The sequence below is a fragment of the Vipera berus genome, assembly GCF_964194415.1.
Source record: "Vipera berus genome assembly, chromosome: 5".
NCBI lineage: Eukaryota > Metazoa > Chordata > Lepidosauria > Squamata > Viperidae > Vipera > Vipera berus.
The window spans coordinates 82,783,825-82,807,410 of record NC_138207.1 but is presented as its reverse complement, the minus strand read 5'-3'; the positions used below and the strand labels follow the sequence as shown (position 1 = coordinate 82,807,410).

The 23,586-nt window shown below is 38.8% G+C and overlaps 1 protein-coding gene across 3 annotated transcripts in view; it reads right to left on the bottom strand.

Annotated features, from left to right (window-relative positions):
- The window catches only part of MICU1 (mitochondrial calcium uptake 1), a 163,109-nt gene that overhangs the window by 72,364 nt on the left and 67,159 nt on the right, over window positions 1-23,586 (bottom strand). For all 3 annotated transcript variants that reach the window (XR_014026589.1, XM_081328895.1, XM_081328896.1), the window contains exon 6: window positions 13,901-14,015. Coding sequence is in view for 2 of the 3 variants with exons in the window: in XM_081328895.1 (XP_081185021.1) it covers window positions 13,901-14,015 (115 nt within the window). In the remaining variant the exon portion in view is untranslated. The remainder of the gene's footprint in view (window positions 1-13,900; window positions 14,016-23,586) is intronic.

The window sequence follows — 23,586 nt, the reverse complement described above, 5'->3', positions numbered from 1 at the left end:
CTGCATAATATGGGTGTGGGTGGAGGTTTCTAATTCTTTCCTCTTATTGGGAGAGAACAGGAAATATATCTCCCTGTGGGAAAATGCATCTTCAGGGGGCTATTGGGATTCAAAGATGCAGCACAATATTCATTCATATGCAATAGAAGCCGGCACAGACTAATTTGGTATAAGAAATATATGGCTTTCTCCAAAATGTTTAATGCTGATTCTGTTTCTAGTATCCTATTACTAAACAACTGTCATAGCTTCCCCAGAGCATTGAAGGAAATACAACTCTCAAAGGACTTTCCCTGCCATATATTTGCATTACAAAACTACCGTACTGTTCTCAGGGCTTCAAAGGAAATTAAACTAAGATACCTTTGAGATGTAGGTATCTTCTGATATATTACTATTTGTTTAAAGTCCTTTATACCCTCTTCAGGTTTGCATGCAGCATATCAACAAGGCTATGATTTTACATTCCTCGTTTTATAACGGTAAGCTAAGGAACCTAGTTTGCCTCCATTATGAGACCTCTGATGGACCTTGCCGACTGACCTGGGTCTCCCATCTATTGTTTCCTTCCATATGTTACTACCATTTTGGAAGTATGTCTACGGATATTCTCAATCATCCAGAAAGAAAATCTAGTTGCCTTTCGGAAGAAGCACCTTTGAGACACCATTCTGGAAGGACCTTTCCATTTTCTTAGGGGCAATTGCCAAATTGCCAGGCTTGAAATTGTGCATTGCATTTTGGAGACATTCAAAATGTAATTTTATTGAATACAAAGTAGCCAGATGGCTCTAGGGAGGGAGGGAGGGAGGGAGGGAGGGATGTGAGAGTTTAAGAAATGAAATGAAATGAATGAATGAATGAATGAACAAATGAATAAATAAATTCAATCTACACCATTAAAATCTAAGGGAGTAAATATCTTGATCATTGTAGGCAGAAATACATGATTGCTTGTGTCATAAAAGAAAAATACATATTAAATCAAATATTCCTAATGTGGTATTAGGGGAAAGTACAGATAGTTTTCTACTTATCGGCAGTTCATTTAGCGACTGTTCAAAGTTACAATGGCACTGAAAAAAGTGACTTATGACCTTTTTCACACTTACGACCACTGCAGCATCCCATGGTCATGTGATGAAAAATCAGATGCTTGGCAACTCAACTCATGACATTTGCAGTGTCCCAGGGACATGCGATCACCTTTTGTGACCTTGTGATAAGCAAAGTCAATGGGAAAGCCAGTTTTACTTAATCAGCGTGCTACTAGCTTAATAACTGCAGTGATCCGCTTAACAACTGTGGCAAGAAAGGTTGTAAAATGAGGCAAAATTCTCTTAACAATATCTCGCTTAGCAACAGAAATTTTGGGGTCAACTGTGCTCGTAGATCCAGGACTATCTATATACTAAGTTTCACAAAGGGAGTTAAGAAAGCATTCCAGAATACAGAAAGACATCTTGTACAAACTGAAAAATGACAGATTTCATTTCTGTCTCATGTTAGTTTTCCACCATTATTTTTCTTATGTATGGGACAACAGTATTCCTTCCCCAGAAGATTAAAAACAGCGTTGTGTTGTAAACATGCACGGAATAGGAAAGGGCAGGATAGCCAGGATAGGCAATCAGTGAAGGTAGGTTAATTTAAAGCAGCTGCAGATGTGTCCTTGCAAATATATAGACACTGTCTCTCTAATACAAACGTATCTAAGAGGCATGTGGATTATTTCTTATTGTGACTCTACAGCCATGAGATATGACGTACCGGTATCTTGCTATAACAACAATATTGCTGCATTTCTTTACAGCAAAGCTAAGCTAATGCTCAAAGGGCTGTGTTCAATTTTCAGTGAGAATTCATGGCAGTGGAGATTTATCCCTGTTTCCATAACACGAAGATTCGATGAATAAATATGGAAAGTACTCTTACCAGGTATCTCTAGAAGTTCACATATAAAAATTTATGTAGCTGAAAGTTGAGTGAATTCTTGACTACTTATATTATTGGGCAGGTGGCATGTATTTCCTAGTATAATAGCAAAGTGCACCTTTACCTATTTATAGATCATATCCCAGACATGTAACTTGAAAAAAAAATTGAGATCACGTACATCAGTAAAATACTCTCTGTAGGAGAAGAGCAGGCAGAGCTGGGGGGGGCGGAGTTAAACATATCATCACTTAGAATCCTTGCGTTTCCACAAATGCTCCAAGTCCAATCGCTTCTGAATTCCACTGATCCTTATCAGGCAGCAAATTAACGTTGAAGTTCAGCTGACCAGATTGCTGTGTAGTGCTTTGAATAAATCTTCTATACTGCAACCTTACAAACGGTCCTGATTTTTTTGTGCCTGACGTTATCTTTTCTAACATACTGTAGTATTTACAAATTTGATCTACTGAGTTTAACCCTGCTTCAAAGAAACCTATGAAACAGTAGAAGTTCTTATTTGGTTGGGAGTGGAACAGAAGTAAGTTCTTGAAGATTTCAAAGAAAACCAAGCAAGAAACCCGAATCCTTTGCTATTTCTGTGGGGAGGGAGACATTTTTCTCTTGATGGGAAGTTGCTGAGATGAAATGCAATGATTTCTGTTTTAACTATGGTCTGCCATGACTTGGAGCATATTTTGGCTATCCTGATCAACCCTCTGTTCACAATTAAGCTTTGAAGATTATGTAGCTATACATTATCAATATATACATTTCAAGCATATATTTATGTAAATTATAAGCAAAATGTTAAGTACTTAAATATAAACTTTTTTTTTAAAAAAAAGGAGACATGAAATGATTTGACCATTCAGACGGACACTAATTAAGAATATAAATTTGTCTCTTCAAAACACAGGTAAGAGGCAATGTACAAATAAATGTACAGTAATTCTCTTTCAGCATTACACTATTAGTTGACAAACCTGAGGGAAGGGGGGGGGGGGAACCTGAAAACTCAAGGGCTATGATTGGATACTGTACAGGAGTTGCCCCAACTTGGTAACCTTCAGAAGGATGGGACTATAACCTTCAACCACCTCATCTGGTAAGACTTATCATACTGATTATGGTGCAAAACAATAAATGTAGAAGGATTTGTCTGGCTGTAAAAGAAACTGCTATTCTAGATCTGTTTTGGGAATATCTCAGGATAGCATTCCCTTCAGGGCATGGGTCCAGGAAACTTGAAGGATTGTTTCACCCCACTGGGATTGGGCCGTCCCTCCAGTGCTGGCAGAGGAGAAATATTGTGGGTCCCATCAGTGCTTTTTTTGTAAAAGAAAAAGGTGCCGGAACTCACACATGTCATACAACCCGCCTTGCCTATCCTACAAGGTTCCATCCAAAAAAAGGTGCCGGAACTCCGTTCTGAGCGTTCTATGAGAAAAAAAGCCCTGGGTCCCATCAACCAGAGTATTCTGGCGGGTGGGGTACAAGAGGACAGTCTTCTCAGCTGTTGCTCCTGTCCTCTGGAACATCTTGCCCCCCGATGTGAGGTTGGCCCCAACCTGCCTATCCTTTCACAAGGGCCTAAAGGCCTGGCTTTGCCAACTGGCTTAGGGGGGAACAGCGTAATGGAAGTGCTTGATCGAGTAACAACTGATCCCACCTCCCCCCACTTTGCTCCTGCCCTCCCCATGTGCTTTAGGTTTTAACGTTGATTTTAATTATTTATGTTTTAACTGAACATGTTGTACAGATATATAGATAGATAGATAGATAGATAGATAGATAGATAGATAGATAGATAGATAGATAGATAGATAGATAGATAGATAGATAGAGATAGATATAGATATAGATACAGATATATAAATATAGTTATAGATATGTTTTAAATGTTTGTTAAGCATTCAGAATACACTTGCTTAGTCCCAGACACGGGACAAATCTTATTTCCTGTTTCAGCCTAGCCCAAGGCCATCTACAGGCAGTAGCCACAGCAGTGGCAGCTCATATTTGTGTAAATTTTTTGGCTTTATTCTTTGTTAGCAAGCCAGAAAATTTACACACATACAGTGTGTGTGTGTGTGTGTGTGTGTGTGTGTGTGTATACACATATATATCATATATATCGGTGGCTCAGTGGGTTAGGATGCTGAGCTTGTCGATCAGAAGGTCGGCAGTTAGGCGGGTCGAATCCCGAGTGCCGCGTAACAGTGAGCGCCTGTTACTCGTCCCAGCTTCTGCCAACCTAGCAGTTTGAAAGCACATAAAAATGCAAGTAGAAAAATAGGGACCACTACAGTGGGAAGGTAACAGCGTTCCGTGCACCTTTGGTGTCTAGTCATGCTGGCCACATGACCACGGAGATGTCCTTGGACAAGCGCTGCTCTTTGGCTTTGAAACGGAGATGAGCACCGGCCCCTAGAGTTGGAAACAACTAGCACGCATGTGCGGGGAAATCCTATATATATATATATAGGGTTAAAAATAAAATAAATGACATTATCCAGGTAACATCCTGCCTCGATCAAATGCTACACATTATGATTGCTCCTGACCAACAATTGTTTTCAGTCCCAAATCGCCAACCATCCAAGCTGGAGATTTGGCAAAGTGTATGAACCATATTGCCAGTAAATGGCAAACAGTGAGTGGCAGATGTTACTGAAATCTCCCTGAGGCTAATTTTTGAAGGTATGGAGGAATGAACAGTTTTCAATTCAGCCAAAGCTATTAGTCTTGTAAGAAAAACATTCTAATTTGTGGCATAAAATAACATGCTAATGACTGACATACATATAAAGATGCATATAAACAGAATGGTTTATTTTGCTCCTACAACTAAATTGGACATGAAAGCTCAATGAATGTAATTTTTTTCCCCTTCCAAATTTAAGCAGGCAACCGAGCTCTGTGATAGATGAGGGTAACAAATGAGTCTAGATAAGCTGGAATTTCAATCCAGAGTTCTCACTTGAAGCACAAATGACCAGACTTAAATTATCCTATTTCAGACACATTGTGCTAAGACCTGGATCTTTGGAAAAGGCTCTGAAGCTGGAAAAGCTGGTCACAGAGAGAAGACAAAGATGACCAGCAGCAAGGTAGATGGACTCATTTAAAACAGTGATGAGCACACCCTTGGTAGGTTTGAAAGAACAGGTTAAAGATAGATCATCCTGGAGAAAAGTGTGGCTGCCAGGAATCCACAATGACTTAATGGCCCATAATCAATCAAGTAGGAGTTAAGCCTTTATTCTTGCTCTCCCACTCAAATCCCCAGAGTATACTTCTCCCTCAGTATAAATAATTTAAGGGTTAGATCGTCTCTGATGGGATTGTCTCTGAATTAAGAGCAAAGAAGTTCATCTTAACCCATAAGCTCGGTCTGTACTTCTATCTGTGATATATTAAACTATACAGGTCCAGATTTGCCTATGTGCAAAAACGTAATCCAGTCCATCAACATTCAAGCTAATACTGGTGTGTGCATCCTCAAGAAAAGAATTGCACTATATTTCTTCAACTCAAAGCTGTAACCAAGAGCCATACGGCATCATACAGTAATCAGACTAAGAGAAATATTCATTGAACACACATAACTGATCAAAGATACAAGAGGAAACAACAAAGATTTTTTTCAATGGTGGGTAGAAGGAAAAGGTCTGCCAGGGCTAATAAATCATACACAATCTTACAAGCAATAGTTGTATGGTTTCTTTCAAATGTACACAACACAGAACTAAGAACCTGCAAGAGATAATTGAAGTTGAATAGACAGGGTCACAAAAGAAAATCTGAAACTGTGACTTAGTTCTATAGTGTTATTGTTATTCTGATATTCTTCAAATTTATTTCCTCTGTCTCCTTCCTCTTCTTCAATTAACTGAACTTTGAACTTTTGGGGACTATACACAGCCGTCTCCTTTGTTAAACCATAGTCATTTATCCAACCTCCTAGGATAAAATAAGCTACCAAAGAGAACCACAATCCTAGACATTCCTTTTTTAGGAATTTCTGTGGCAGACATAGGATATTCATGACATTGCTGTTGTTGTTGTTGATATGATTATTCCACTGCAGGATGAAAGTCACAACACTGAAGGTTATCTACCATGCTGATCCAGTGTGGGTTGACAGATGTTTTTCAACTTCCGAATCTAAAGTGCAGAGAATGTGAATGGCTAATCATCCATCATCTGGTTTCTCTGTCTAAGTGATGAATAAAAATCTGGGACTCCTTGTTCCTAATCCTGCACCTTAACCATTATATTACACTGGTTGTTGTTGTTTTTTTACTTTGTGAGGTGCCAGGGAATAAAAAAACCCCATCTACAGCTAATGGCTCCTGACCTTCGCTCTTTCCTTCCGCCGGGATCTGAAAACCTATTTATTTGAACAGGCCGGCCTGGTTTAAGGGTTTGGGGTATTTTTAATTATTTATTGTTAGGGCTTAATTAATTTAATTTCATTTTAACTTTTGTCCGTAAAGCTTTTACTGCCCTGTACACCGCCCTGAGTCCTTCGGGAGAAGGGCGGTATAGAAATTCAATTATAAATAAAATAAATAAATGAATAATAAAATAAATACATAGGATATTTTTCATAAATGTGGTTAATAAACAAGTGCTTTTAAAACAAAAAAATCAGGATTATTTTTTTTTTAAAAAACAACAACAATAAACGGGATTTCTCCTGTTTTTCTGTGCCATGTTTCCAAGAAGCTGCCCAAATGTAATTTCTTCCAAATTATAGATAAAAAGAAAAAGAAAAGCAAAGTCAGCTCATTTCCCTTAACCTTGTGTCTCCCCACTGAGGAAATACAAACTGCGCTGAAAAGAAAAAAAAAACCTGGAGAAACAGATGAACATCATTGCAAAGTCCTCTAAGCTGTTTTGCTCTGACATTTTAACAGAAGACTGGAAACACTGACACAATTTAAAGTATTATATCATCTCTTTTGGGAAAAAAAATATAGATGCACAGAGCGGATTAGTGAAACAGACTGCTTTAGAGCAGTAAATGACTTATAAATAAAATATGCTAGCAGACTTCATTTTCTATGCAGTATGCAAACAGCTCCTTGCTTGTAAAAAGGGGTAGGATTTTATTCGAGCCCTGTTTATTACACTGCAGTAATAACCAAAAGAATAATCAGAACCCATTTTCTTGGCCTGATTATGCAAATATTTTTAAACCATCCTCTGTTGGATATTCCTTTAGAGAAGGCCTAGTGGGATTTTCAAAAATTATAAATCATGACCTCGAAGTATACAAGGGAAGGAGACAAGATGATACGCTTCAGCACAAAGGAGAAGCTAAGATTACATTGAACATCTACGTTGGACATTTAATTTTCCTTACTTCAAATCAGCTATTAGTACAGATCTCCCAAAGGGGCTTTTCAAGAGGCAACTGGACTTCTCTGTTTTTCCTTGAAGACGTTTCGCTTCTCATCTGAGCAGCTTCTTCAGTTTTGACTCAGTCAACGGAACTTATCAGAGAAAGTCTAGTTGCCTCTTGAAAAAGCACCGTTGGGACAACCATGGCCTGGATGACTGAGAATCTCCACAGACAAGTACAGATCTCAACCGACTGAATTTCAATGGGATAGGTTGCATTTTTCATGTTGGTTACGTATGAGCTTTTCCACTACTTATGGTCACAAATGTTCTATGTTTATGTAGAAGATTCCATCAGGCAAATGGAATATAAATCCCTCATCGGGCAATCTACTCAGGAAGAACAACCGCTACGTTCTCACACCCAAGTAAGTATCCATCTGTCAGCTCCACTACATAGATAGATCAGACTGGGAAATCAGACACATTGACCAAGAGGTTGAAGGGTAAAGAAGAGACACCAGCATTTCTATCATGGAATAAATGGTATATTTGGATGGATAAAAGATTAAAGAAATGAGGGTGGCTTGGAGGTTGGTCAAAAATGAAGTGATATAGTCTTTGTTAATGAATGAGCTTTGGAGTTGAATAGTTATAAGAGACTTAATGAGTGGAATATAATTGTTAGTTTAGAAGTAGATATAATGTGAAATTTTTGAAATGGTTTTCAATTTTTTGATTTCTTCGTTTTTTGTATATTGTAAATGTTTTTTTTTGTCTTTGTTGGTGTATGGTGTGTTTTTAACACGAAATGTAAATAAAGATTCATTTATTTAAAAAAAAGGAAATCAACTCTAAAAGAAGGCCAAAATTACTTTTTATTGAGCTTGGCTATTATAACAGAATCTTGCCAGTCTGATTATGCTATACCTGCTCTTCCTCCTTAGAGTTCAGCATACATACTGCTTCCAAATGTTATCTAGCTATTTTGCACTTCAGTCCCTTTTGCCTAGCCCAGGGGTAGGCAACCTTGGCTCTTTTATGACTCGTGGATTTCAACTCCCAGAATTCCTGAGCCATATAGCTCATTAGTATTCAATGTTCCAATAAAAGTAAATTTATTCTGTTCTCGTCCCTTCATAGTTAAATTCATTAAAAGCAGAAACAGACGACTTTATCGAACGGAGACAACAAACAGGTTACTTACAACTCAGAACCAAAGAATAAGAGTCAAAGAATAAAACCAATGTGCGGATTCTGATTTTGTGCCAAATCCATGGTTAAGGTATCATGTGAGCACACCAAAAGCAATTCGTATCTTTCTCAAAAGCCAAACATCTACACTTGAAATAGGTGGATAATTTAACACCAACACACCAAGGGAGGAACAGTAAAACATCAAGAAAACATCAAGAAAATAGATAGGAGCTATCTTCAAAAACGCTGAGCTTGTCGATCAGAAGGTCGGCAGTTTGGCGGGTCGAATCCCGAGTGCCGCGTAACAGAGTGAGTGCCTGTTACTCGTCCCAGCTTCTGCCAACCTAGCAGTTCGAAAGCACATAAAAATGCAAGTAGAAAAATAGGGACCACTACGGTGGGAAGGTAACAGCGTTCCGTGCGCCTTTGGTGTCTAGTCATGCCAGCCACATGACCACGGAGATGTCCTCTGACAAGTGCTGGCTCTTCGGCTTTGAAACGGAGATGAGCACCGGCCCCTAGAGTCGGAAACGACTAGCACGCGTGTGCGGGGGAACCTTTACCTTTACCTTTTATCTTCAAAAACAAATGACAAGGATGGAAAATATAATAATCTCCAAGTTACAAAGAAGAAGCAATTGTATTGGGATTTAAATTAAGCCAAACGAAGAGAGCTGGACTGGATCCAGGAATTAGTATTGCAGGCATGGACAAGGCAGAATCCAGGTAGTCCTTGACCTATGGCAACTGAGCCCAAAATTTCTGTGGTTAAGTGAGACATTTGTTAAGTGAGTTCGGTCCCATTTTATGACCTTTCGTGCCACCACTGTTAAGTGAATCACTGCAGCTGATAAGTTAGTAACACGGCTGTGAAGTGAATCTGGCTTCCCCATTGATTTTGCCTGTCAAAAGGTCGCCAAAAGGGGATCACATGACCAGAAGATGCAGCAACTGTCATAAATATGAACCAGTTGCCAAGTGTCTAAATTTTGATCCCGTGACCACGGGGATGCTGCAATGGTCAGAAGTGTGAAAAACAGTCATAAGTCACTTTTTTCAGTTCCGTTGTAACTCTGAATGGTCACTAAATGAACTGTTGTAAGTTGAGGACTACCTATATATCTTTCTGCTGCACACAATAGTCTTCTATCTTCCAGACAGTGAGGATAACCAACCAGTGGAAAAGGCTACCCCCAGAAATCGTGGGCACTCCATCACTGGAGATTTTTAAGAGACTAGACATTCACCTGTCCGAGACGGTATAGGTCAGGGGTGTCAAACTCAATTTCATTGAGGGCCGCATCAGCATTGCGGTTGCCCTCAGGGGGCCGGGTAGGTGTGGCCAGGGTGGGCGTGGCTAGAGTGCGTATGGCTTACTGGGTGGGCGTGGCCAGCTCTACATCGTTCGCATCAAGGGTGCCTATGGGGACCTGGGCAGGAGTGGGACAGATCTGAGGGTCTCCGGCAGAAGGAGGGTCTCTGGGCCAGGGCCAAGGCAGTGGGGGCCGTTCCCTCACTGTTTCCAGGATGGCTTCGCGGGCCGCATGAAACCACTTCACGGGCCGGATCCGGCCCCCGGGCCTTGTGTTTGACATGTCTGGTATAGGTTCTCCTGCTTGAGCAGGGGGCTGGACTAGAAGACCTCCAAGGTCCCTTCCAGCTCTATTCTATTCTATTCTATTCTATTCTGTTCTGTTCTGTTCTGTTCTATTCTCACTTTCTAACTCTATGGAGAAATGTTTCTAGTAATTACATTTTTCTGACAACTGGCATATGGCCTTATCAGTAAAGTGAACAGAATTTATTACTCTCTGTAAATGCAAGTAACTTTAATCAAATAACATTGATTAAATGTAGTGCTAGTTGCCCAAGGGTGCAATCATGAAGAATTTGCATTATCATACTGCAAAACCTCCATACTGTGAATACTGTCAAGCACACCCTTGTCTGCAAATCATTGCCCAGACTTTTTCCAATATAGATGACGACTGAGGACAAACAGCACTCAAACAACACATTTTAATAAATATAAATTAGCAACAAACTTTAATCATTTGATAAAGTATAAAAAGACTAATCCTTCTACTGTCTCTTTCTTCCACTTTCAATCCATCAATCAAAACAGAACTGGAACGGACCTTGAAGGTCTTCTAGTCCAACCCCCTGCTCAAGCAGGAGACCCTATACCAGGGGTAGGCAACCTCGGCTCTTTTATGACTCATGGACTTCAACTCCCAGAATTCCTGAGTCAGCATAGCTGACTCAGGAATTCTGGGAGTTGAAGTCCATGAGTCATAAAAGAGCCGAGGTTGCCTACCCCTGCCCTATACCATTTCAGACAAGTGACTATCCAGTCTCTTCTTAAAAGCCTGCAGTGATAAGAGCACCCACAACTTCTGGAAACAAGCCGTTCCACTGGTTAATTATTCTCACTGTTAGGAAATTTCTCCTTAGTGCCAGGTTGCGTCTCTCCTTGGTTAGTTTCCATCCATTGTTTCTTGTCCTGCCTACAGGTGGTGCTTTGGTAAATAAGTTGACCCCTCCCTCTTGTGCCAACTTCTGAAATACTGGAATACTGCTATCATGTGAACCCTAATCCTGCAACCCGCGGCTCCGGAGCCACATGCGGCTCCTTCAGCCGTCTCCTGTGGCTCCCAGTCCTCTGCCATGTGCAGTCCAAAAAAAAAAGAAAAAAAGTGGGACTAAAAAAGTTCAACCAATCAATTCAAATATGCAGGGTAGGTGCATATCTCACCTTGGTTCCACTCTTCAGTCAAACCCTGTTCTGTACATGCACGTATGTACGCACATGTGCACAGATTTTTTGCGGCTCCCAGTTTTTGCTTTTGTGAGGGAACCGGTTCCGAGTGGCTCTTTCACTGTTTCAGGTTGCTGACCCCTGCTCTAGACTAACCAAACCCATGCAATGCAACTGTAAGTCTTGGAGCTCCTCAGAGCCATCCTCTGACTCTAATGCCACTCCAGGTCCCTCCTCCTCAGCTGATTCCTCACTCAGCTGCCGGATCCCCCAGCTGGCGAGGAATCACAACACGCATCAGGATGTCCACATTTTACAGAACTCAAAGAAGGTTTCACTCTGAGTGGCATTAATATGTTAGTTGCAGGAACTTTTGTCCTAGGTGACATGTTCAGTCTGATTTGGATAGCTGTTTATGAAGATTCTATGATATCAGAAGCTCAGCTAGTCTCAAAATGTTATAATCCCAAAACTGCAAAGAGCAGCAGAACCATCAAAAGGCTTGAGGCTGCTGAATTCACTATGCAGAATTATAAAAAAAAATTTAAAAAAAAAATGCACGCAAAAGATCAACTCATAAAAGAACTTGGCATGCTGCATGTTATATCTTTAAACTCCTAATTCCACAGCAAGAATTTTACTGGAGGAACAACCATTTTCCTCTCTTTATTCTTCTAGCCACAAGGAAAGTTAACATGGGAATGGCTGTTCTGATGCCTCAGCTTCTTTCAGTTGTCCGGTTCTGAAAATGAGACCTAATAACACACGTGCACACCAGAAAGTGGGAAAACATTTCATTTTTATGGTATTGATTTTTTTTTCTTGCCAACATACTATTCACCTGGCCAAACTGGTTATTTTCAAAACAAAAACATTTGCAGACAGATTAGTATTCTCTTTGTGCAGGTGTGCGTTTCTGTAAAAGATGGTCAACTACACACACAATTGTTTTCCATGATAAATATAGCTGACCAGCAATGCCCTTGTTGTCTTCTGGACTCCCCACCTCAACGCCTTTGGGCACTGCAAAATTCTACTACTACTGGGAAGGAAGGAACCAAAGGCTTCAACTAAGCCTCACCTTCCTACTCAAATGTGGAAAGTTAGCCCTTACGTAGCGCTGGCACTGCCAGTGCTAGCACTGCCACTGGTGCACTGGCAGGAAAGGCCACCATTCAATGACAAAACAAAAATGCTCGATTCAGCAGGATTCTGTCTGAAACTATGGTGATCCCCAGAGGTTGTTGTTGTTAGCGTATGGTGTTGCTTACAGTAGCCAGGAAACCACAATGCTATTGCAGAGTAGCAGTTTGGCTTGCCAAGGTAGGAAACGCTCGTGCACTTCCCAAGGTGCCCATAGGAGGGAGAGCTGGCTTCATACCAAAGAAAAAGACAAGCAACTCTTCCTGCAATGTCACCCAAGGCCATCTCCTTTCCCGGAGCTGTCTCGCAAGCGGGCACCACACCTGGGAAAGTTCAGAGCCGTCAGGAATTTGACTGCCTGAACAGAGCACCAGGTCTTCTCCCTACCAAAATGACACCTATCTATCTACTTGTATAACATGTTTTCAAACTGTTAGGTGGACAGAAGCTGAGGTGAGTGACAGGAGCTCACTCTGCCACACAGAGCTAGGGCTCAAACCACCGCAGCTGAAACCATATCTCCAGCATCATTAAGCCACTGAGCCACTGTGTCTCTGTGTTCCCCAGGAGCCACTGTAGGTATGATGTTATGTGGATCGTGGCCTGACTTGAATCTTGTTCAAGTGCTGAGGCTGTTATTTAAAACATCTAAAAGAGTTTCAGGATGTGTCTTGATTATTGAAGAGGTTAAGACAGAGTTAAAAGGTTAGCAAGGAGAGCAGGGGTCATACAGGTTTGGTAAATAAAACATTTAGCATATGTGGAACTGATTCCTCCATGTGCTCTGAATTTTAATTCCCAAACAAGTTTTGTTAGATTTTTTTCCAGATAGAGAATTTAATGATGTACATATAATTCTTTTCCTCTCTCACGGGGGCCAAATGCAGAATATGCACAGTTTCCCAAGCCAAACGACTTAGAACAAGATAGGAAAACAAGAGAGAATACTCTCAACTAGACAGAATTAGTGCTGTTCTTTCTCCAGCAAGATAAATTTATTTTATTTATTTTATTACATTTATATACCATCCTTTCCCGAAGGACAGAGGACTAAAACCAAATCCAAAATTGATAAAACAGGAATGTTTCCAAGAGGAAGAAGAAAAGAGCTTGTTCATTTCTGATACATCAACCACAAATGGGACCCAAAGAAATCATCTAAAAATGGAGGAATGAATGCACATTGACAACATCTGTGAGCGTGATCGAATCACAAAAAACATTGTTGGCTTCTTGCCCAATCAGCCAGATGTTTAGACTGGATTTGACATTTTTATCCACCCATCAAGTCCTTCTCAAGGACCTGGGATAGGCAGATATCGTTTAATCATCGAGGTATATTGTTGCAGAATGTAAGCTGTTCCAAGTAAAGCTGCCTTTTGCAATTGATGGGTGGTGATTTTGTCAATGCCGATGGTGTTTAAATGGTAATAGCAGATCCCTTTGAACTCTATTATTCTGTATTCAGAAAAAAAATTGAAATGGAAACAGTATGGAACAAAAACATGTACTTACTTGACAGAACTGTTGTGAGGAAGATGTAATCAGAAAAGGAAATCAAGCCACATTCTCCAAGGGCATAAAAGATGCTGTCTTCATCAGCAAACTTCTCGCGTTCCTGGGAGATTCTCTATTTTAAAAGATTATGAATACCACAATCCCAAGAGAGGAAAAATATATTTAATTAATAACAGACCACAGCTTTAATACTCTGTTATTATTGCCATTATTCATTTTCTAAATCCCTTTTATTACCACCCAGATACCTTTCCAGCCTTTAAATCTGTCAGATGGGCTTTTGGGGGTTAAAATATTAAAACTAAGTCGTCTTCTATCTATATTTTACATAAATTTCAGTCCTTATTTGAGTCTAAATCTCTCTGAATACTGGAATTATTTCTAAGTGAACAGGCTAGGATTCTCCTATTAACATTTTCAATCCAAAGCAAATCAAGATATGCTTTGTTTCCTTCTAATTTAGTAGCAGATATATTAAAGCTCCTGTCTTGCCATTTTTAATACATAGTGACCAGAAAGAATTTACTGATGGTTGCTTTGGAGAGCCTTTATACTTCTATGCACAGATAAAATACTGCCCATCTCTTAATTTGATTATGAAATAGGAAGCAGGTTACAGCACTTGAATTTAATAGCAGTGTTGCACTATATGAACATTGCAGGAAACCAGAATTAATAGTACCACATGTTTTTTAAAACTGCAAAACTGAACTAGCTTGGAAGATGCGATTTAAAGGAATTGTCTTAGTTATGATTTCTGGCAAGGTAGACATAATGTAAAACTATTTTTAACAGTAGGATTGGGGAATGCTATGCTGATGAAAATAAAGGTAAAAGACCAAACCTAATCTCAGTTTCATGATTAAGAGGCCACAGTTTATCATCCACTGGTAATTGTAAAGCAGACAGACCGTTCTGATCCAACAATTTCTCTTCTTTCTCATTCTATCCATGCATTTAATTAGTAAACTGGAAGCTATTAAGTCATTTTGCCTTCTGAAGTTTTAAAGGCCAAAAAAAAAGATGCAAAAGTTGGGTTAGAGAGGTTAAGTTTTATGATTTTAAAGTAGTTAATTTTTTCAGAAGTATTAGAAGACATTTTTTACAAGCACCACACACGCGCGCGCACACACACAGAGAGAGAAGAAACAGAAATATTCAAAAGGATCAAGTGAGTTGTGGTTAATGTATATGAAACATGCAAGCACAGGAGCACATAAGTCACGAGCACAAATTTAAGAGCAGTATTAGGGAACAAAAGACACCATCAACAACACACCAGGGTCCAGTTATGCAACTGTTCCCTATCTGTTACCTCTGTCTAGCGAGGATCCCATCATATATGAGATAAAGGAAAGACAATTTGTTAAGCAATGACATTTAAAGCACACTGACATCATCATAGCATCGTCTGTTGCATTTGAAGAGTAAGAAACGCTTGAAACAGTGATAGCCATAAATAAGAAATGTAGAGAAAACATTGATTAGAAACCGTGATTGAGATTTAGATGCATGCCATCAGATGCTAATTTTATTTCTGTCTGAACTACCAGAACTGGAGATAAAGCCATAATAAACCAACCATACCGAGAGAAAGGATAATCACCAAACTTTCCCCCCCCCCAATAATTCTATCTCTTTAGGATTGCCAAAATATCAAGGGAGAACTCATAACAAGAATCAGGGAAAAAATTTTAGGGACTGAGAAGTAGCAAAGGTGTACTTATTCTGCAAAATACTGATAGCGGTATTAACTCATTATATTTGTGAAGTCCTTGGTGTTCTCTGAACTTGGTGGCTTTCAAACATTAAACAACAGCCTAAGGACGAAACCACCAAAAACGCTCCTATCAACACTGATAGGGCAAGCTATTAGTATATAAAAAAGAATAACTCCCCCCCACACACACACACACTCCCTTCTAGCACTGATGATGTTACCTAGGTGGGTAATGAAACATCTGCAAATAGTTCAACAAGCTCAAAGAGCATCAAAGACCCCACAAATATGTAGTTCATATGTGAACTACAAATACTCTCTTCTGTCGGTATCTGTCAGTGTCATTATATTTATTTTGAAAAAATCAAAAGGGAAAGCTACATAAGAATATTGTACAGTATGGCCAACATTTTATACATACAGTTGACAACATCTGGAAATGATGAGTCACTGCTCTCTAACATTATGAAAACTGCCTAAAATCAGAAGTCTGTTGTTTACAGCGTTACAATTTCAAGATCATGCAGTCATACTGTTACTACTCCTATCTCTGTCATTTTAGTAACTCCTTAGCATGCAACTCTAAGTGTAAAGAAAGTTCCATTGAAATGATGAGATTTATTTCTACGGAAAAACAGATTGCAAATTTAGAGAGACAGAACTTTAATTTAAGATTTTAAACACATTTAAAGGCATTCTGCTTGTAAAACATTAGACCAAAACAATATTTACCCCCATTATTATTTACAATTTTCTTATGGCATTCTGTATCTTTCTTTACATTAGGAGTAGGAACAATATATAGTTCATATATACTACTGCTAAGAATATCCACTTTGTATTATGAAGTTCTAAATATCATAATGAATGAGCTTCTGACACCTTGATGCAGTTTTGTGAAATAGACAAGACTACAGACATGTCAGTAATTCAAACACATTCTATTAAAAACCAGTTTCTCTTGCGTAAGAATGTGTTTTATGAATCTCAACGCCATCTTCCTCAACTATCATTCCAGCACAATGCATTATTACTCTTGAATCAAGTGCAAGTTATTTACAAAGCAAACATGCAGGTGTGGTATAATCAGTGGTAGTAGTAGTAATAGTAGTAGTAGTAAATGACATGTGGTTAATGGTAAGTAGATTAGGCATCTCTTAATGACTTGCCATTGATATCAGAAAGACTAATAGTACATTCTGCTCTGCCCACATAACTCCTCTTTGCATCTGGATTCCAAATTCATTCCTACCTGTTATCAAGTTAACTATTTTATAAAGTTCCTGTTTATAAAAAGGGAAGCATTACTGCATAAATGTGATGATTATTTTTTTTTTAAAGTTTGGCCTACTGAAAAATTTTATATTTCCCCAAATCAGCCAAGTCTGTTCAATATTGCCTGAAGCTCATTGTCACACTAAATAATTCTATTCAATCCATTTAGAATTTAAAATAATGTTCCTAGTAAAATGAAAGCTACTCTAGTCATAGAATACAAGCATCTAGAAATAATCATAGTGCGACTGAATAATATACCAACTCCCATTTTACGACCCTGTAATTTCTTAATTCTGGTCAGGGCGACTGGATGGAGCTGAGCTTTTACTGTCTGGATGCCCTTCCTGATGCCAAGCAGAGTTCGCAGTAGATATTTTTTCCTTGCACCCTAGGAGAGAAATAACTGATGCTACCTAGGATTGAACTCTCAACCTTCCAAGTGGGAGGCGAGCGTCTTCACCACTAGGCCACCACACTGCTCAGCTGAAAAGTCTATATCAACACGTAAGACTAGTGCATATATTGTCCCTACTGCAAAACATATATAGTCAAAGATGTGACCAGTTAAATTTCAGTCAAGTGGATTTAGACAAATGTTTCCCAGACTCGGCAATTTCCAGATACATCAATTTCAACTCTCACATTTCTCATCAATGACCATACTGGTGGTGGAATTCTAAGATTCCAAGTTCACACATCTGAAAATGGTCATAATTGGGAAACATTGATTTAGACCTTTAATTAAATGATGAATAAAAAGTAAATTCATTTTGATGACGATGCTGGGTATGAACCAGGCAGGAACAAATGTTTTAAGACAAACCAGTAAAGGCCTGATTGTCAAAGTGACAACATAAGTATTCGTATGTTCCAAAAGAGAAGTTGATACAGTAGCATCTAATTGTTGTAAGGAATAATGTATACACTACTATATAGCATCACAAAGTACATTTACATATATGGCTATATCAGTATCTTCTGTATCAAAGAAAAAAAGGACTAGGGGTTTTAAAACTGCAATTAAATTCAAAATAGGATTGACACATTTAACCTAACAATTTATGGACACTTCCGTCATCACATAAACAGCCAAGCACGTAAGATTCCAAAAGCCTTATTAAAGCACAGATTTTAGTAATATGCTTTGGGATATATGAATTATGAAACACCGAATATAAAAAAACATGCCAAATAATTATATCACTTTATTTCCTAGTACCACAAATTCAATTTCAGAAATTGAACTAGCACATTAATATTAGCAATCATCACAACAATGTCTATTCCAATATACCCTTGGTCAGTGTACATTTAACAAGCAGATTTTGCAATTTTATCTGTGTCTCCAGGTTGTTGTTGTTGTTTTGAGGACATATATTTGAAATAAAAGGAATAAATTGCATTAATTTAGAATCTATATTATTATTATTATTATTTTAAATTCTGGCTTTAATGAATTAAGAAAAATTAAGGGAGGGAGGGAGGGAGGGAGGGAAGGAAGGAAGGAAGGAAGGAAGGAAGGAAGGAAGGAAGGAAGGAAGGAAGGAAGGAAGGAAGGAAGGAAGGAAGGAAGGAAGGAAGGAACGAAGGACCTTGCAGCCTAAGGACAGTTTATGCTGGAGAAAAGAATTAGAATCTTTGGATTCCATTTCCTTACAATGCTTTGTTCTGTTCCAGAAAAGCTAGTCTAGTTGTTACCTACCACAACAGAATAGTAAATGCTACTAGGAGCTAGAAGGAACTAGGGAAAACTGCAGTCCCCACCCATTTCTTTCCAGTTCTGCAAATCTGAATGTAATCTAATCTGATTTGGATGAAACATGAGTGCAGATTGCCAATTTGAGCACACCATAACTATAAACAGATGATCATCTTAATTCAAAGTCACCAGCATTGTTTTCAAGAACACAACCCTCAATGATAATATTATTTTAACTTTCATATAATATCAAAAAATTAATGAGCAATGTCTGTATACCTAGAGATATGGGGAACACAATTAATGGAAAATGACTATAAACTGATCATTTGTCTTAAATCATGAAGGAAAGCAGTGAATGTTCAGTGATAATTTCCATGCCATTACTATTTACACTTCAATACTTTTTTTAAAGAAAAGTTGATAATCTTAAGCAATCATTATTTTTTCATCAAACAAAATATGTACTGTATATGTGTACCAGAACTGCGTTCATCTTAACAATTTAGATAATTTGTTTGGTCTCATCTGCCTTTTAACTGGACAAACATGAATGCTTAAGATTCTGTGTATTATATTTGTTGTAATATCATTCTCTTTCAATCCCCATTGACCACTCTCAGGTTTGCTAACTGCATAATGTACACAGAAATTCAAGTAATCTTCTTGTAACTGGCAGCATGAGGCTCTTATGCACTCACTTGGATGTAAGTAAACTTTTCACCAAGTCATCTGGAATTGGTGGAATGTTAGAAAAGTTTAAAGGCAAAGAGAATTGTGTATTACGAAGTAAAACTGAATTAACTAGGATGGACTTTTTTTATAGGGAAAAAACATTCCAGGTTCTCTAACATGAATACGGAAGAGACTGCAGTATCGATCTCAACTGTTCATTAAATGCATGTTGGCAAACCTGGAAAAAAAAGTTCTGTCTGCCTTAAGGATAATATTAATTTAAATTTAATTTTAATGTGGCAAGTCCTGAAAGCAGCGACATCATTTTTTCAGGTTTGCACGGAAGCTTGTAACAGATGGCTGCTTTAATGCATAAAAGAGAGATGTTATGTTCATGTGAAATCCAATGGACAATTTCCAATAATTTTCACACTGTGCACAGCCCTAATAGTTATCCTTTCCAAGCTGTTATCCAATGGGTTTTTAATACCAATATATTTTAACATCGCTTAGTTTCAACAGATGGGCAAGAAATCTACACCTCTGAAATCTCTTTTGATTGCTCACTACCAAGATACTTGAACTGTGGTTGCTTCACAATAACATGATGCGAATTTGTCTATGTAAACAACAACCTGAGAGTCTCAAAAAATAAAATAAAAGTGGAATCTTTAGTACCATAGCAATTAAGGAGCTTAGCTGATGAATTTTGATTCTTTAATTGATTATTTGAATCTATTTGGTGGTGCTAACAAATCCAGGAGAAAATCTCTGCAAAATTAGCTTGAAAGGTCTAATAGAGAAATTGTCCATTTTCCCCCACCCAAACTTTATACACATGATCAAATAGAGCATGTTAAGCTCAGACTGCAGTCCTATAGAAACTGTGTTTCCCTGAAAATAAGACCCAGTCTTATTTATTTTTTTGTCTCCAAAAGAGGCACCAGGTCTTAATTTTGGGGGTTGTCTTTTCCACTCACCTCATGGCGGTGGCATCGACAGCACCACCCAGCTGGCCCATTTCTTCTGCAGCTGAAGGAGCAGCTTCATTTTGCAGCTGAGAATGAAGCTCTGGCCTGCATTCCGCAGTCAGAGGCCTTTCCGGAAAGCCTCTGCAGCCAAGAACCGAGCTATGGATTGAATCCATAGCTCGGTTCTCGGCTGCAGAAGTCTTCCGGAAAAGTCTCTGACTGCAAAATGCAGGCCAGGAACGCTGCAGAAGTGGACCAGAGAGCAGAGGGAGGTTGTCAATTTATGGGAGGCCTGGTAAGCAGGGGTGGGGCACGTAGGGCAGTGCCACCCCCCCTCACCCACCCTAGCTTGATTTTTAGGTGTGTGCCTCACCCCCAAACTTATTTTGGGGGTAGGACTTATATTAGGCCCACCCCCCAAAAATCACGCTAGGGCTTATTTTCGGGGTAGGTCTTACTTTCAGGAAAAGAAGGTATCTGAGAGAAAGTCCCATTCCAGGTGTAATGAGGCTTATTTTCAGGCAACTACTGGGCTGCACTACTGAACTATAACAGGGTGGTGCAGTAAACAGGGTGCTGCAGCTAACTAAAAAAGCATGTTTTATATTAGCAGTAAAATTAATATAATCTGGGTGATTTTTTTTTTTAAGAAAAGTATGGAGATGAACATTTTTATGAAATACTGCAGCCTTGGTGGGGAAACTGCTTTGCAATTTCTTTGCACAGTAAAGCTAGAAGATCAGAACAATCCCACAAAAATGTGCACAGTGCACATTTTACAATTTGAGCCAAGGGAAAAAAAACGTTTATTCCCATGAGAAAAATGAAAACTGGGGGGTGTGTGGTTTGTTTTGTTTTTTTGTTTTTTTTTTAAAGAACAATATGCAATCTTCCTCCGTAAAATTGACTTCATGATGTGCCGAGCAAGATTTGTATTCCGGGTGGTTTTCAGAGGCTAGAAAGAGAAATGTGCATAGAGACTTTTACCGGTAACGAGTAACCATCGCCATTAAAAAAAGGTGCACCTGAAATGCAAAAACTTAGAAGGAAAACAAGCCACCAATATCCCCAGACCCAGACAGGCAGCACGAGCCCAACAAGCAAGGGATGAGTCCTTCTAAAGAAAGCAAGAAGGAAAAAAGCCTCTTTAAAAGGGACAGAATATATCTGGTATTCCTCATGACTGGTGGATCTCCAATATTCAGAAACTTGATTTGTCTCTTCAAATAATTTAGGTATTTATTCTTTCATTGTACACTCTGAGTGCAATATAGAATTTTGCAACTTGGAGAAGACTACCCCACTGGATTCTTCCAAAATCAATGTATTCTTTAGGCAACAAAAATTGCACGCACAAAGTTTAACCGAGAGAGGCAATGATTTATTGATCAGCACGGGTCGTAATTTGCCTTCATTGCTCTGTTGTGTTTGTGGAGAGATGCTACTGGAAAGACGGCTAAAAATGTACTAGCTCGTAAGAAAAACAAACTGAAATGTTAGGGTGCACCACACGTAGCAAAGGTTTTCTGCAGTGTTTTGCATAACGTATAGCCAAGAAACAATCTATGGCTGAAGAAGTGTCTCTAGCAAAGAGAAGCCAGCACCAACATTTACTAAGGAAGAATACGTATACGTTTCAGTATAAAACTAGGCCATGGCATCCGATTTATCAACAGTGAAAAAAAACTTAACACGTCTTTAAAACCAAAAATTTCCTCTCAGAAAAGTGAATCAAGTTTATCAGTATTCTACAATGACTCACATATGACATATGGCCAAACAAGTGAAGAGTGCTTCAAGGTCTTTCTCCAGGGCCTACGTGAGGCTTCATATTCAATACTTGTCAGTACAGATGCCAAATATCACCCTTCTTATAAAATGCCCTATTTGCTCAGGATGTATTGTTTCATGTTATAAAGGCCTCCTTGGGGAAATCTTCCACAGACAAACACATTTGTCAATTAGAACTCAGACTACAATTTGGAATTGTGACCCCTTACTCTGGGAAATGCTCAAAGCTATTAGAGGCACACTCCAGCCATAAACATTAGCAAATGTGAAAGCTAGAGAGCTTCCTAGAATGTCATTAGAAACATATTTCTGTCATTATCGTGCTTTCCCCCCCCCACCCTAATTCCCCTAAGTTTTTAAGAAGAGACTGGACAGCCATTTGTCTGAAATGGTATAGGGTTTCCTGCCTGAGCAGGGAGTTGGACTAGATGACCTCCAAGGTCCCTTCCAACTTATTATTACTATTATTATTATTATTATTATTATTATTATTATTATTATGCACAACAGCAACCAGGGCTACCAGGATTGCCATCGCTAAATGATGTGGTCACATAACTCATTCTTATGATCTCATCGCTTAGCAACAGAAATTCCGGTTCCCATTGTGGTCATAAGTCAAGGACTACCTTTATCATTGGCCATTGGAGAAGGATTGGGGGAAGAGTGATATCCGTGATCTGAATATCTGTTGAAGAACAAATGTTGAAGAACAAATCCCACTTCTAAAAGCCGGATTTGCACAGGGAGGAAATCTTAAACTTGCAGGCTCAGAAAGCCGAGGAGATAATTTATTCTGCATGAGAACTGTGTCCAAATTATCTTTTTTTTCTGATGCTATTTGCATTTTTAAAAAGACAATATTAACAGCAAAACAGCCTTTAATGCAAACCTGAGATTTTTACAGTGTCTGGCCACATCTGGCGCTTTGACTGTCCCTGTCCAGCCAACATGGATTGCTTTTATTTCGAACACAACTTTAAAAAAAAAATTACATATGTGCATGTGTGCATGCCTATGTACCGTCTCAGTTTCTCATGTGTCCCCTTGGGAAAATTAAGTGCCCACCTCTGTTTTAATGTAATCCCAAGTGGAGTCTGTAGACAGCTCTTCTCTCATTACTCATTACTAATTCCTTCATAATTTACCTGAACCAGGTAAATTATGATAGGATGATCCTGAAATGCAGTTTAAAAATCAACAGTGAATTTCTATTCATATCTTCTTGGGAGCCAATCTTTTTCATTCGAATGGCTTAGTAAAAATTGTGGGGGGGGGGGAAATCAAAGGTGTCAAAGGAGCCAAAGTTATTATCTCAAGGAAACTGATAATAGAAATGTATTATATTGAAAATATGTTCCAGTACTATGTTGAACACAACTAAGCTGAAGGAAATGCCCTTTTCCTTAAATCAACTTTTCTATTTTTCTTTCCCCCCCCCCTATTTTTATGGGACATAAAACATTCAATACCTTAAATCAACATGTTTTATTTCTCTCATCGTAAAGAAAAAAATATTATTTCATTTGGTCAAAGAATAGAAATTGTT